This window comes from Squalius cephalus, assembly GCF_949319135.1.
Source record: "Squalius cephalus genome assembly, chromosome: 9".
NCBI lineage: Eukaryota > Metazoa > Chordata > Actinopteri > Cypriniformes > Leuciscidae > Squalius > Squalius cephalus.
In genome coordinates this window covers 4,140,902-4,158,353 of record NC_137130.1, presented here as the reverse complement: position 1 = coordinate 4,158,353, position 17,452 = coordinate 4,140,902, and the positions used below count along the sequence as shown (strand labels likewise).

The 17,452-nt window shown below is 35.4% G+C and overlaps 1 protein-coding gene across 1 annotated transcript in view; it reads left to right on the top strand.

The window, feature by feature from the left end:
* ifih1 (interferon induced with helicase C domain 1) overlaps positions 1–17,452 on the top strand; it is a 34,600-nt gene that overhangs the window by 4,928 nt on the left and 12,220 nt on the right. Inside the window, exons 3-8 of the mRNA XM_079881977.1 lie at positions 1,891–2,085; positions 3,375–3,476; positions 8,306–8,499; positions 10,918–11,128; positions 13,164–13,381; positions 16,598–16,702. Of these exons, the coding sequence (XP_079738103.1) occupies positions 1,891–2,085; positions 3,375–3,476; positions 8,306–8,499; positions 10,918–11,128; positions 13,164–13,381; positions 16,598–16,702 (1,025 nt within the window). The remainder of the gene's footprint in view (positions 1–1,890; positions 2,086–3,374; positions 3,477–8,305; positions 8,500–10,917; positions 11,129–13,163; positions 13,382–16,597; positions 16,703–17,452) is intronic.

Below are 17,452 nucleotides of genomic sequence, written 5' to 3'. Positions count from 1 at the left end.
TTTAAAAAGATAGTCATTTTGAGATTGATTAACCAGAATATTGGCTGATTTTTTAAAAGAAACGTAGGAAAAAAACAATCTTAAGAAACAACTTTTTTTAGTACTTTTTGAGGAACTCTCAAATAATTGGTCGCATAGCAAATCTTCATGATCTTAGAAATAAATCTTAGTTTATGTATTTTACTATTTACCAATTACGTTATCAAAATTGCGTTATCGAAACTACAATACCGTTCAAAATATATATTTTTTATATAAGAAATGAATACTTTTATTCAGCAAGGACACATTAAATTGATCAAAAGTGACAGTAAAGACTTTTATAATGTTACAAAGTGTTTTTATTTCAAATAAATGCTGTTCTTTCCATCCATAAAATAATCATGGTAAAAAAAAATAACAGTTTCCACAAAAATATTAAGCAAAATACTAAGTAAAAATATAATGATGATAATAATAATAAGAATAATAATAAGAAATGTATCTTGAGCATCAAATCATCATATCAGAATGATTTCTGAAGGATCATGTGACACTGAAGACTGGAGTAATGATGCTGAAAATGCAACTTTGATCAGGAATAAATTACACTTTAATATATATTCACATAGAAAACATTACATTATAAAATATATTGCAATAGAAAAGAGTTAGTTTAAATTGTAATAATATTTCACAATATTACAGTTTTTACTGTATTTTTGATCAAATAAATGCAGCATTAGTGAGCAGAAGAGACTTCTTTCAAAAACAAACACATTTTGATCACTAGTGTGTTGTTAATGTTCTAATTTCGACTAAAGTAATGACGTGCAGTTCAGTAAGTTCGTTTAAAGCCCTATTCGCACTGGATTAGTATGATCTGGGGACCTCGTGTGATTTAGAAATTACCCCCCCACATCTGAATTTCGTGTGGCGCATATCTCCCGGATATGTCAATAGGCTCTTGCTTGGAAATGTCTTGTCGTTATTATAGGTCTAGCTGTATGATATATCATAAACAGAAGAATGTTCCTTACCGCATGCCTCTATACATGTCATTCATCTCCATCTAATCATTATTTTTGCTCTTCTGATGGTTTTCAGCTTTCTCTTTCTGCAAATTGTATAGTTGTATCGTATCAAGGTGTATAGCGATATGACCCAGCACCCAAAATACTATCAAAACACTCCAACGCAGCCTCCATTCTTCACAAAAGATGGATAAAAAAGCGCACAGGAAACAAAAACCTCGAAATAAATATAAACGACCCGCCAAATCACAGAGATGCCGATTCGCACGGGACTAATATCACAGGACCTCGGTGTTCGGCGAAATATGGTAACGTTAGGTCATTTGTGGGGGAATTTTTACTTTACAAATTACAGACATGACCGATTCGCACGGAATTAAGATCACAGACAACCTCCGCAATTACAAATTACTAGAGGTCACCAGGTAATACTTATCCCGTGTGAATAGGGCTTTAGAGTGTATCTAAACAAAAAGCATGAATTTGAGATTGATCTGAGTTTGTTTTTTGTTGCTTTAAAAAAGAAAAAGTGTTTCTCGATTCCCAGGGACAGATGATGCACAGGTCCATTTAACAATTCGATAGCACTTTATTTGACAGTCCTGTTCCCCATGTACATACTATGTACTTATTATAGTGATTACAATAACTAGGTACTAACCTTAAACCTATCCTTAAACCATGTAGTTACCTTATAATACCCAGTACTTTCTTAGGTAAGTACACGTACTGTATAATAAAGTGCAACCAACAATTCTTTAGATAAGTGGCACGTTAGATTAATGCGGTGGAGTTTTAATGTTTTATTTTGACCATGATGGCATCTCGACATTGTTATTATGCATTACACTGATCTGATTACCTGTGTGTGTTACAGAGTCCATGTCAGTCGAGACGCACGAGCTCAGAACTGTTGAGGAGGGTGAACAGATGTGTTTAGCTCTCGCGAAGGAGACGGACCAGGTCATGAACGGCTCTATGCCCGTGCTCTCCGCCAATAGCTCGCTTTTGTCAGAGGACCTGGACAGCAGTGTGGACAGCAGCGTTCTGGATGCTTCTGCTGAAAACGAAGGTGCATATCTGAAGCTTTTCCTTTCACAAGACAAAAATATAGTTGGGCAAACAGACAATCCTGCTATAAACTTGATCAACTACTCCTAATCTGGCTTTTGGTGTTGCTTTTGTTATTGTTGGCTGTGTGAGGAAATCGCTCATCTATTGTGAGATGTGGATAAAAAGTAGAGGTGGGCATAGATTAATTTTTTTAATCTAGATTAATCTAGATTAATTTTGAAATTAATCTAGATTAATCTAGATTAAAATGGCTCATTTGAATTCTGCCGAAGGCATTCAGAATATGTGTGCTACCCAAATAATGACTATAAAAGTAAGTCTTTGAGAACGGGTTTCTCAAGCCAGGTGGCGCATTAGACCAGGGGCTCATCTCCTGTTTCCAAAATGCATCACAAACTGCTTGAGAAAGCTGTTCTACTCATAGACTGTAAAAGGTTACTACTGTACTGTTACCGTCCGTAGGCCACATTAGGTAGGCCTATGTTATTATCAACTACTATAGGCAATCAATTAGGGATGGGCGATATGGCCTAAAATCCATATTGTGATATACATTCCAGCCTCTTGCGATAACGATATTATAATAAAACCATTTCAGAACAGGTTACACAGACCCTGCTAAACAACTGCTAAATGTTTTTGTTTTTTTGAAAGGGTGTATGTAGTTTTGAGAACATATATTGTGCAAAACTGTAAGTATACAACATAATTTTGCAGATAAATAAAATTTAAGTACACTAGCTGCAGAGACTTAAGTAGGTCTAATGTTTATTAACGCTGATAACGGCCCACCACTAATAAAAAGGCATCTAATAAAAGCATAAATGTGACCCTGGATCACAAAACCAGTCACATGTCGCACGGATATATTTGTGGCAATAGCCAACAATACATTGTATGGGTCAAAATTATAAATTTTTCCTTTTATTCCAAAAATCATTAGGATATTAGTTAAAGATCATGTTCCATGAAGATATTTTGTACATTTCCTAGATATAAAACATTTATTTTTGTGAGTGAATGCTGCACAATCGCGAACATAAATGGACAACTTTAAAGGAGATTTTCTCAATGTTTACATTTTTTTGCACCCTCAGATTCCAGATTTTCAATAGTTGTATCTCAATCAAATATTGTCCTAACAAACCATACATCAATGGAAAGCTTATTTATTCAGCTTACAGATTATGTATACATCTCAATTTCGAAAAATTGACCCATGTGACTGGTTTTGTGGTCACATATGTAAACAAGCCAAACTAACAGCATTGCATTATTCTCTCACAGATGTAGACATGTACAAAGGCCAGGAGGAAGAGGAAGGAGATCTCACAGAAGAAGGAGATCCCACAGAAGAAGGAGATCCCACAGAGGATGATGATCCGGCAGGTACAGTCAAATGACTTTCTTCCAAACTGAAAGGGTGTAGGTTCATATCTAATGCTCTTGATCCATCGCTTGCTCCAGTTTGGACAGTCCCAGAAATTAGTGTACTGTAAAAGATGGAAAAAAAATAAAATAAAATAAAAAAGGGAATTAGTTCAATTACACACCACAGGGATTTAGTTTGTAGTTACGCCCATCTCAGAACTATTTCATACTTGCTATTATTAAGTGCAATCTCAAAAAAAAAAAAAAAAATTAATAATAATATTAATAATTTCAGTTCAATTTCTTGAACTTGAAAACTTGACTTAAAGCCTTTATGTATAATGCATTATAGCTTTTCAAGAATAATTGTAACCAAAGTTAAAATGCGTTATAAGATTTGCAGATTCCTTGTTGCATCTTAAATTAGTTGTTTGTCATGTGTTTTAATACATTATACTTTCTAATGGTGTAACATAAATATTATAATGTATTATAACTGTGGTTACAATTATTCATGAGACCATACAATGCATTATAAGGTGCATCAAAAGGCATAATTAATGCATTAAACATGTTTATAATGCGTTATATATAAAGGCTTCAAGTAAAGTGTTACCAAATGTGCATTTAATTACTATACATTTCAAAATAAAATACAAATAAAACATAGACCAACATGAAGCAGGATGGATACTGAATCTGTACATACTGTGTGATCTGGCCATTTCAGTTCAAATTCATAGTAATTACAAGCAATAATGAATTTTTACCGACACTTTTCCAGTAATGACGAACAATAGGAAAAGTCATGGATTAGTCAATTAGTAATTGAATTAAATGCCACAAAACCCTATTTAACAGAGTTATGAAAATTAACCCTGCTTTCATGTTTTTAATTGTACATTCAATCATTGTTTGAAAGGAAATAAGGCATCAAATCTCTTTACCCTTTGACATTTCAGCTTAGTTCTTTTGTGCAATACATCTAATGACCCACAATCCAGCCTTCGTCTGAGAAACGTTCCCGCGAGCAATTAACTGTCAGGACAATTTTAAAGAGTTATTATTATAAAAGCGTATGGAAAAGAATGGCTTAGTTGTGTTCAGCGGCCTGATTCTCAGTGGCTCTGTTACCGCTCCACATGAGAGACGTCGCCCTCGACCGCATAACGTTCACCAGTCTCGTCTCCTCGAAAAAGTGTTAAATCACTGTCACATCCAGGGGATATTTCCACTCGCACGCCTGTTCCAGACCGAGGCCGGCCGCTAACAAGGGCGTATTGAAGCGATCAAGAACGGGTCTGGTCATGGTCTGCAGGAGAGAGAGGAAATGTGTGAGAAGAGTGAATATGCATATGCAAAAGTATTGTTTTCATAATGCATAATTCTCTTCAGAGACTTAATAAAAAGGACGTTTAGGTAAAACACTCATGATATTGCTAGCATAATAATACATGCAAGAAATGCCTGAGACATAGTATTCCTTCAAATATGCATTGCAAAGAAAAATATGCATGTAAAAACTGATGCACAGACTCACTAAAAACTTCATATTAGAATGATTTCTGAAGGATCATGTGACTCTGAAGACTGGAGTAATGATGCTGAAAATTCAGCTTTGATCACAGGAATAAATTACATTTTAAAATATATAATCCAGTTATTTTCAATTGTAATAATATATCAGTAAATGCAGCTTCTAATCTTCAGGTGGTTCACCACTTCATTCACAGCAAAGGAATTTTTACACACATTTTACTTATTTGTTTAGTGCATTCTATCCTCCTGCCAAAAATGCTATTAGCTTAACCAGCAGTGATCGTACATGCTCATAAAAGCAACTCGTCCAGATCGACGACTTCTCTAGGAATGCCATATTGTCAGAGAATTATAAACACTAAGTTTCCTGTTAGCATGTAAAAAAAAAAGAAAAAAAAAAAAGAGTCGCATCAACCAACATCCACTCAGAAACTACAGTGGCACAGACCAGTACAATTCAGAAAGAATATCAATTCAGGGGGAGAGAAAGAAAAATGTCTGGCTGAAATTATGAAGTGCTCCCCTTTTTTATCATCCTCGTGCCCTTGTCCAGGAGTTTTCCCTGGAAACAGGGAGCAGGGGAATGTTTAAATGAATGTTGTTGAGCTGGTCATTATCAGTGCACTGTGTGTGTGTGTGTGTGTGTATTGAACTAGAATCAGGAACCACCAGTTCCTATTGCTCATCATTATAAATAAATGAGCAAAGCTTCCTCTGGTGCAATGTGTAAAATTGCGTTGAACCAGCACTTCCTGTGGTCTATTTAAGGTTCTTTGATGTCAGTTTAGGAAAATTGTAAAAATTCTAAATAAATTGTGCAACATCGCAAACGTATGCATTACAAATATTGCATACTTCTGCCTTCTAAAATAAGGGTGGTTTTAACTGAGCGGTTTTCTGGCTACAGAACTTTCATACTGTAGCTTTCATTTAATCATAAGTTATGTGTCATCAGATTGAAGAGTCACATTTTTGGTGATAAATTTTCCCAGTGCTTTAGCACATGTGATTGTAGTCAGTCACTGTATATTATGTTTATAGACATTTTTGAGTGTGTTTATGTCTGCTTGTGTGTTACAATCAATATGTTTGAAATTTAAAATTTTGGTAACACTTTATTTTGATGCTTTGAACATTCTGTTGACTAAGCAACTTTGCAACTACATGTCAACATGAGTTGTTTAGTGCATTCGATTATTTACTCCATAAAGTCACGATCAGGGAGGATGGGAAAGAAAAATCATTCAAGCATATTTGTATGACTCTCACATTTCTCATTAAATTCTCCTGCTCCGTCCACAACTCTAAACTCTTACTATACATGTTCAAATGTTTGGGGTCGGACAGATTTTTTTATGCATTTGAAAGCAGCCTTGTCGGCTCACCAAAGCTGCATTTATTTGATTAAAAAAAATGTATATATTATTATAATTTAAAATAACTTTTCTATGTGAATATATGTTTAAATGTAATTTATTTCTGTGATCAAAGCTGAATTTTCAGCATCATTACTCCAGTCTTCAGTGTCACATGATCCTTCAGAAATCATTCTAATATGATGATTTGATGCTCAAGAAATATTTATGATTATTATTTATCAATGTTGAAAACAGTTGTGCTGGTTCATATTCTTTGATGAATAGAAAACTCAAAAGAACAGTATTCATTTGAAATAGAAGCCTTTAGTAATACTGTCTTTGGTTACACTTTTGTTCGATTTATTGCTGAACAAAAGTATTAATGTCTTAAAAAAAAAAAAGCATACTGACCCCAAACTTTTGAATTTGTCTCATTTGTGTCCATTTTAGTAGAAACATCAGGGATAAAAGTCGATACTTGCATAACACAACTGAGAAACCCATTAAGCGTCTCGAGTTCTAAAAGAAAAACATTCAAGCAATAAAATGTTGCTCCCGGGAACCTGATTTGTTGCTTCCTTGTTTCCTTCTTATGTAATGAATTCCCTAAACAAAAAAACGTTTCATAAATCAAATGATCAGCTTGGACGGGGTCGGCACTGCCTGCGAGCTTGACCTAATATTGAATGATAAATTCAATACGATTCACAATTGAATGCATTCCTCTTGTTATTTATCACTCTTTTTGCCTCCCTATAACGTGTTGATTATGAATGATGATCTCTCTGCTTAAAACACTCTCCAAGAGCTTGCATGTGGATTAACCTTGTCAAATACTATAAGTGAGGGTGTCTTTAGATATGAAAGGACACAGAGTTCAATGGATGTTCAGAACTATACAGTGGATTTGGCTCGCTATATTCCCATGATTCAGATTATCACTACATTTCAGTTTTGCTCTGATTCCCAATGTTATGTGAAATTACAAGTTAATGCAGTATGATTGCTAAAATCTCACTCGAGAGCTGTTCAAACGTGACGGCGATTTCTAGGCAAATGTAAAAGACTGATGACTGTAAATATATATATTTTTAAATTCACAGGTAAAATAAGTTCTGTTGAACATTACTTATATAAGATCAGAGAGTATATTCAACTATACCAGAAGTGTTTGAGTTTAAAGATTTGTTGCATTCTTTTCATTACAATTAAGCATATTTACCCCTCAAAATACTGTAATGAATACTGTACAACAAATAGCACCATATGAATGCTTTATGATTGAAATAATATAAATTAGCATAAAATATTCTTGTTATATATGGTCTTTTGCTATGGGTTCCCTCTGGAATTTATTTGGAAAATAAATTATAAGAAAGTAATTTTTACCACAGACAGTATTTTACTTAGAAATCCAAAAACTGGCATTATAAAAATCCATAGGATAATCCATAAATACAGAAGAACCCATGTCTTTAAATTTTCTTCTGTTTTTTTGGATTAAAACCTAAACATATATATTGTGGGTGTGCTTTAAAAACGTTAAAAGTTGCTAATTTGAATAATATTATATATATAAAATAATGTAAAAAAAAATAAAAACAATCTCACAAAAACAGATTGCAAACTTCCTAATAGTACTAAACATGTTAATTTAATAAAAAAAAATTATATATTTCAATGTTTTTTCTTTTGATTTCGGAGGTTAAACATAGCACACATGTTCTTCACAGGTTTCGTGAGGCTTATAGACCGTCTGAATGAGCTTTAGAGTGGCTGACTTCATAAACAACCGTGTTATTTTAACTAGCAAGGGATAAAGAAAACACAGCTGTAATTGCAATAGCTGAGCCTGCGTCCGCCCCACGAGACGCGAGAATCAGAATCCTTCCTCTGACCTGAAGGCAAACACAACTCTTCACTGTCTCTCTCTCTCTCTCTCTCTCTCAGCGAACAAGAGGACAATTGAACTGCGAGACTATCAGATGGAGGTGGCGAGACCAGCTCTGGAGGAAAACAACATCATCATCTGCCTCCCGACAGGAAGTGGTAAAACCAGGGTCGCTGTGTATATCACTAAAGAACATTTGGAGAGGAAGAAGCAGATGGGGCAACCGGGGAAAGTCGTCGTTCTGGTCAACAAGGTGCTTCACTTCCACTGCCATCCATCAACTACAAATATGACAAATTCACCAGTCAATATTACAAATAGTAAAACATTATTAGGTGTAATAATTAAAAAAAATACCATATCTGATTCATTCTGCTGCTATTAAAACAGATCTTAAATGAATGAGATAGAGTTTCGGAGATCTCAATGTCTCAAACAGAGCTCAGATTTGCCAATATTTATTTGTTTTATTAAAAAAAAATCAAACATTTCTCATCAAAATCTTTAAAGATACACTATGTAAGTTGATTCTTAGCAAAAAACACTTAGTTCTTTCAAAATGATATGTGCTCATTAATGTGTAATTTTTTCTACCAACTAATCAAGTATTCTCGTAAGTGTAGAATCTGCCATTTAGAATACATACGAGCGAGTCGCCTGAATGGCGGCAGCCATGTTGCGCCTCCATCTTGAAAGTACATTAGCCTAAGAGGGACATACCTGGAAATTCAAGCTTCGCCTTTCGCGTTTTACACTCAGTGGCACCGTGACGAATGCGAGGGGGAGATTACTCGCGACTGCCGGCAGATTTGAAATAATACGGCCACCGTAGGAGTTAAAACGCCCTCGGAATGGGAGGGGCTAGAAAGTAATATTCAGTTGCTAGTCATAAACAATTTCACCGCTAGATGGGAGAAAATCCTACAAAGACCAAATTATTTGGAACCAAAATTAATTCCACAGCCCTAAACTCTCACTGTTTGTCAACAATTGTCTCATTTGAGTCCATTTTTAGAATTTTAAGAGAAACATCTGAGACAAAGTTGATACTAAAAAAGAGCAACTTTTGAGAAACAACACAGTCCTCCGCCCAGCTGTATGAGCGATGAGTTCAACAGGCGCTGAACTGAAGTCTCTCCAAAAAGAAAAAAAGAAATGAGATGATGTTTTTGAGTGTTTGCTGTAGGAGCAGAGGGACTTTTTGTCCTGCTGAATCATAAAACGTCATTAACCATGTTAAAAGATCCACATCAGCAAAAGTGTGGTGCAAACCTACAACTCAGCATCTCGGTTGGTCCAGACTTCCTGTGAACAGCCAGTTCCCTGCAGAGAAATTACAGACATTCAAAGTGAAATCATCCAAAAAAAATGCCATGCAATGCCCTTGTGACCACCAAGAAAACCTTAGTGGCCGCCTAATAAACGGGATAATGTACGTCCAGACACTTTTTTGTGGTAACAACCAGCTGGATTTATATTATCCCACTTATTATAAGATTACTTGCCACATTTGAGAAGAAACCGTTTTAAAATCTGACCTCCATTACAGTACATTCAATAACTGAGAATGATAATAATGCTAAAAATAATAATAATTCGAATATTAATAATAATAATTTTTTGAATGAAATAACAGAGCGCGTCCGCGATGTGATGCATGAAAGACATGAAAGAAATGCCAGACTCAAATACCCATTATTGGGGAACAGCTGACCTCGGAATGTCACGACTGACCAATCAGAATCCAGCATTTCAGAGAGCTGTCTGATAGAGAGCAACAGTCAGGTTCCGGAAGTAAAAACTCCATTCATTTTCTCCATAGCGCAATTGATTTTGAACAATAACTCATAACCCTTTAAAGACAGCCCTACTGTGAGCTACGAGGTTGTTAATCGATGGTATTTGCTTCTGCTGAAGCCGTCAGCCTGCATTATTTCAGCTTATTTTTTTTAATAATCGTGTTTAACAGTGGAATTCCTGGTGAAAAACTACATTACCCATGATGCTGCACAGAAAATTACACCAATCAGGGAGTCGAAAAAAGCAACACACTCCAAAAGAACTCTTTAGCTCCGCCCACTCCCATGAAGCACTGCGAGTCGATCTTCATACACTCTCAAAATCCTGAAATATATATATATTTTTCAGGATTTTGAGAGTATATGGAGATCGACTCGCAGTTTATATATATATATATATATATATATATATATATATATATATATATATTTTGCAACAAACATATTTAACATATCATCAACATTTGTAAATGAGTAGTTTTATATTTCACCATAATTTTTAGTTCGATTATTCTGTCCGCAATGCTTCATGGGATTTTAGTTCTTTCCCTCACTAAAGCCGTTAAGTTCGCGGTCTTGTATCTTTGTCTTTTTGTCTGATTATCACAAACTTTTTTGCTTCAAATAAAAATGTTCAATGTTATGATTCACCTCGTCGCTGATTGGCTTATAACTCGTTATTGAAGACTATTTTAAAATCCCTATGGGAAAAATGAATGAAAAATATACTTCGGGAACCAGCGCTGCTGAAAAAGGGGGCGGGCACTGTCGCACTCTATCGGGGAACAGCTGACCTCGGAATGTTGCAACTGACCAATCAGAATCCAGCATTTCAGAGAGCCGTGTAATAATGCTAAATAACTTGTTTCCAGGTTCCCCTGGTCGAGCAGCACTACAAGGCCGAGTTCGGGCGGTTTCTGAAGCACCAATACTCAGTCGAGCGAGTCAGCGGAGCCTCGCAGCTCAAAATCTCCTTCCCACAAATCATAGAGCAAAATGACATCATCATCTGCACAGCACAGATCCTGGAAAACTCTTTAGACAAAGCCAAGAACGGCGACGAGGACGGGATCAAATTATCACGTAAGGTCACATTCCCCTTCACTCTCATGCATTAAACAGAATTATTTCAACACTTTCAGGGAGTTAGAGTCCAGTCAAATGGGTTCACCTTCTGTTAGATGTTGAAAAGAGACCAAAGCTCCTCCTCTGAGGTTTCATGTGACAGTGTTTTTCCCCATCAGTCTTTGCTGGCAGATTCAGCTCTCCTGTGAGTCTCTCTGGCAGCGTCCACCGCAAGGTGGGATTCCTCCTTTGTGGCATATGCTGTTTGTTGATTCCCCCTCCCCGCCCTCGTTTTACTCTTAAACCCTTTATTTATTTTTTATTTTTTGGTCCATGGGCCACACGTCTGGCTGATCAAATTCAGTGGAGATTTGCTGTCATTTTCAGAGTTTCTGAGCCTACTCCAGCCCTCAGGGGCCAAACAGGCAGCGCCTTTAAAGTCTGGTTTGTAAAACGTGGCCACATCACCCACCGCCTCTGTCAGTGTGTGAAATGCAGACTTTTTTTTCCTTCTTCCCAGAGTCCCCTGGGAGCGCCGGAAGGCGGAACAAAAACTGTAAACTTAGCCGGTGAGAATGGACTGGAGGTTTACAGCACTCGCCTTTGTAGATTAGAAACACATGCTAGAAAAAAATGACCAAGAGCTTTTGCTATTCGTATAAAAGCACCATGAACAATGTATTATTAACATGTGTTTATATATATATATATATATATATATATATATATATATATATATAAAGTGCTGGGCAAAGAATAATCACGACTAATCTCATCCAAAATAAAAGTTTGTGTTTAAATAATATATGTTTGTATACTGTGTATAATTATTTTGTATATATAAATACACACACATGCATACATTTAAGAAAATGTGTTATTTATATATATATATATAATATAAGTGATATATAAATATATATAACGTATATGCATGCAAATATTTCTTAAATATATACATGCACGTGTGTGTATTTATACAAAATAATTATACACAGTACACAAACATATATTATTTAAACACAAACTTTTATTTTGGATGTGATTAATCGTGATTAATCTTTGCCCAGCACTAATATATATATATATATGTCGTTCCAAACCTCTGTGATGTTCTTACTTCTTTAGAACCAAATGATGTTCTGAAGAACAGTGTTGTTTGGACCCCATTGACTTTCATTGTATGGACAAAAAACAAAACATTTCTCAAAAAAAAATATCTTCTTTTATGTTTTATGTTTATGTTTATGAATTTTTTATCTGAATTTTCATTTTTGGATAACTATCCCTTTAGGGCAAGACAGGTGTATAGGTAAAAATGTTAACTAATGGATATCGCTATATTTTCCCCAGTTAAATAAGACAATGTTTTGTATTACGAGTGTTCTGAAATATTATGTTTAAATACGTAAATGATGCATCATCTAAATAATTACATGTACTAATTTGCACCAGAACAGAAATCTGAACATTGGATAAAGCAGGTTTAAAATTCTTGTTTAATTCTCCTAACACATTAATGTTAAAGGCTTTTTGATATTTCTTTTTTATCACTCCATAAATCAGAAAATACTGTCAACATCCAGAGAAAAAGAAGATTTTTTTTTACAATGTTGCATAAACCAGGCAAAAGATATACGAACAAACCCCTCTGTTAAAACCTTCAGAATTAAGATAAGAATAAAAGTGGAAAGTTTGGTGTACGTTAGTGATAATGAAGTAAAAATTTCTGTTTTAGTGCAAGTAAAAAAAATATATATATAATAATAATTTTGAGAAAATGGCCTTTACATATATGCATATAATTGAAATCTACAGAAACACAAATAGATAAAGTGTAATAAACTTAACACTTAAATGTGTATTTTGGATGTTTTCTTTCCACTTGTCTAAAAGAAGTAATGGAAGTAAAAGTTCAAATAACTATTGCACTAGAAGGACATTCATCATTTTAAAGAATATTTTAAATCTAATATATCTATGGTAAATATGAATTGAATTGAACTGAATAGATTCTGATTCTCAATGCTTTTTCAAATCATTGCACTTGCAGAGTTCACCCTGATGGTCATTGACGAATGCCACCACACGAAGAAGGGTAACGCGTACAACCACATCATGATCCGCTACCTGAAGCAGAAACACAAGAACCAGCTCCTGAAGAAGCAGGGCAAGAGTCCGGTCCCGATTCCTCAGATCCTGGGTCTGACGGCTTCACCTGGGGTGGGCGGAGCGATGAGCCAGATGATGGCCGAGCAACACATCCTCAAGGTACACCACCATCTGTGTCAGTCCACTCATCTGCTTCTCAATCTACAGTGACAGAGCAAAGAAGAAAAGTGCTTTCAAATGCAAGTGATGAAAGAGAATAACTAGGTGCCATTTAAAAAAAAAAATAAAAAAAAAAAATAATAAATAGACAGGTAACATCTTTTCATTGCACAATATACACCATGACCAGTGCATTTTTGAAATACACTATCGCTCAAAAGTTTGGAAACATTAAGGTTTTTTAATGCTTTTGAAAGTAGTTTCTTAATCTCACCTCACTGTATTGATCATAAATACAGTAATACTGTGAAATATTATTACAATTTAAATTAACTGGTTTCTGTTGTAAAGTATTTTAAAATGTAATTTATTCCTGTGATCAAAGCTGAATTTTCAGCATCATTACTCCAGTCTTCAGTGTCACATGATCCTTCAGAAATCATTCTAAGATCATTTCATATTATCAATGTTGAAAACAGTTTTTTTTTTTATAATAAAATGTTCTTTTATTTAGCAACGGCACATTAAATTAATCAAAATAGACAGTAAAGACATTTATGAAATTAATAAATATTACAAAAAAGTTATATTAAAGCTATGGTCTACGATTTCAAAGATTGTTCATTATTAATAACCTCGTTCAGATGCTGGTTATGGTTCTACAGTACAATCCTAACAATATGAAGAGAAAAAAGAATGAAAAAAATCCATTCACTCTATTGGGTGTACAGCTGCAGAGAAGTTGACCAATGTAAGCTGTCCGGCCGGACAGCTTACATTGGTCAACTGCTCTCATCCAATCCCCTGCTCCACTTGAAACTCCACGTGGCGCTCGCGTCTCCACCCCGCCCCGCCCCGCCCCCCTCCTGCGATATGAAATTTCGCGCTGACAGTCTATGGTAGCTAGCAAAGTAGCATCAGCTCAGCAATGGAGAAAAAACAAACCGACAGCAGCAAGCGGCCCTGCTTGCCCCTACACTCACGGCTGACTTTTTGTTGAGCAGGTAAGCATTTATTTATACTTTTATGGTGTGAGGTGTTACATAAATAGCTTTTTATCAGTCTGACAACATGCTCATGCTGCCGGTCGGCATTGGACTGTTAGCCGTTTAGCATCGCCTATCACGGGTCAAAGTAATTATATTTCTTGAAGTGCTTGAATATATTTCAGTAGGCCTAGCGGGTTTCTGTTAGAACATTGCATGTGTTGCTAATCTTGCGTGGGCGTGAACTCAAACGTGTGCCTCTGAGCTATTTTGTTAGGACAATGGTGACATTGAATTGTTGATGAAGCAACTAAGTTCAAGTGTCGAAAGTCAACTTTACATATGATGTGTCATTAGCGAGGTCATTAGATTGAAGCGACTAAGCAATGTTGTGAAAGTAAATGACGTCAATCAGTCAAAATTGTAAGTGTTCATTCCTTCAAGGCTTTATGTGTTCACTGCTTTCAGCTGTGAGAGAGGATGTTTACTACCGGTGATCACAGCTTGACTGAGTGATGTTGTTCAGGTCGTTTCCCGGTGGGAGGGATCAGGTAGCACAGAGGGGAGGGGGTGTGTGTGTGGAGGGGCGGGATGAGTTTTTTAAAACTTCCCAACCGTCTCAGGCATTCTCGACCGATTTTCAACATCGTAGACTACAGCTTTAATAACAAATGTTGTTCTTTTGAACTTTCTATTCATTGAAGACATTAAGCAGCACAACTGTTTATCATTAATAAGAAGAACTGTTTCTTTGGCACCAAATACGTGTATTAGACTGATTTATGTTCAGCTTTATGTATACTTCTAATTATTTTTTAAAGAAATTAATACTTTTATTCAGCAATGATGCATTAAATTGGTCAAATGTTAAACATTGATAATGTTTCGAAAGATTTATATTTCAAAGATGAACCAGCACAACTGTTTTCAATATTGATAACTATTGTTTCATACTAGAATGATTTCTGAGGGACCATGTGACACTGAAGACTGGAGTAATTATTTACATCAAGGGAGTAAAATTGTACAATATATTCACATAGAAAACAGAGAAATATATTTCTAAATATTACTGTTTACTGTATTTTTAATTAAAGAAATTCAGCCTTGATGAGCATAATGTTTCCAAAACATTTTTTTTTAAATCTTACCACCCCCCCCCCCCCCCAAACTTAGAAAATAGTATAGTTCCTAAAAGTTCTAAAAGAAGCTTTAACGGAATTATTAAGGAACTGGAATCATTAAGTGGAAGCCTATTTGTTACATTTGTTAAAGAAAAAAAAAAAAAAAATGTTTTGAGTGCAAGCGTGCACAAATCCTTATGTAATGCCTTCAGAACACACACTTTTATTGTCATAAACAAATAACCTTTTGGCTTTACTTCAAAAAATACTTCAAAAAATAAAAAAACATATTTTCCTTCCTTTCTCACATCAAATCTTTCCTAACGTTTTTTCTCTAATCGGACTTTTCCACATGCATGCACACACACCCTCCTCTCCCACATCTCTTACTGTTTTGTCCACCGCAAAGCTGTTTCCAATGTTCCTCAGCCATAAACCTCTGCATGCCTTTCATGAAAGAGAATCAGCCTGAACCCCGATTACCCCGCTGGTCTGCTTTACCACCAATCTTTATGACAACTCCACCAGAGCGCCAAGAGAAACTCTTCTGCGTTCGTGTCTCAGTGCTAGAAAACGAGAATCGAGAATAATTTTCACGATGATTTGAACAGTTACTAAACATATGCATTTGTCCATCAATGTGGAACAACAAACATTTTATTACTTTATTTTACAGTACGTTTACTTACTTAAAGTACTGGTTAATATAAGGTAACTAACATGGGTTAATGTTAGGTTTAGGTTCAGGGTTAGTACCTAGTTATTGTAATTACTAATAAGTACATAGTATGTACATGGGGAACAGTCTTGTAAAATAAAGTGCTACCCAAAAACCAATGCAGTCTGATTCACAATCAAATGATTCATATGAGCTGGATATTTCAAATCAGTCTTGAACTGATTCTGACGGATAATTCAAGAATCAAATGACGATATATAGTCAAAACTAATGCAAAAGTGAGTTTTGCTGTTGGTGAATGGTACTAAGTCAGTCAAGCTCAGTTTGAGTCCCTAGATGTGTGATGTTACTGATCATTTTACAGCTCATATGTTAGTCATGTAAAACCTGGAACTGTGAGTTCGATCATTATTCTGATGAATTGCAGATCTGCGCAAACTTGGACGCCTTCACAATAAAAACAAAGACTTTGGGAGAAGAAGAGGCCAAAACGCCATATAAAAGGATTGCAAGAGCAGAAGGGCGGAAGGAGGTAATTCCACTTCATGTGTGTCATGGAGTCATGCAATATTCTTAGGAATACAATTCTTCTTGAATGCCGTTTTCTTAAGATTTTCTTTCTTTAGAGAAAAGTTCCCAAAATGCCTAAGAATGTTTTTATCTTTTTTACTAAAATTGTCAAAAAGAATTTGATTAAAATCATTGTGAATAAACCCTTAAAGGGTAACTCTCGCCAAAATGCAACCTAGGGTCTTTTTGTTAAAGGAGAACTCCGGTCAATTTTAACATTGAGCTCATTTTTTTGTACATTTGGAGTGCTGTCAATACAGAGAACAACGACAAAAATCGATGTTGCCTACACCGAGTTATTCTATTTTTAAAATTTGCACCCTGTTGACTTCAATGGGGCAAGTACTAAACCTGCTTTTAGCCTCTTAACATCCTTGATGTGTCATTACAAGTGCACAGAAAATGTGAGTGATTCCTTCTGAGTGAACACGAGTGAGTCTGACTGCAGTAGATGTGAAAGATATGTATAAAAATGATGTTATTTAAGCCAGCGCAAATACCTTTGTTTACATCCTGTTTTTCGGTTGAAGTCCAAAGTAGTCGATTGCCGAGTTCACGCGCGTGATCATAGGTATTAAACCTATGCGTGTGAACTCTGAAAAGTCATAGCAACGTAACAGGGAGGAGAGTAAAGATGGAAAGCTTCTAAAGCTTAGTTCCATATAAATTCACAGATAATTTGTTGTTTTGTCGTTAGTGAAAATCAATATTG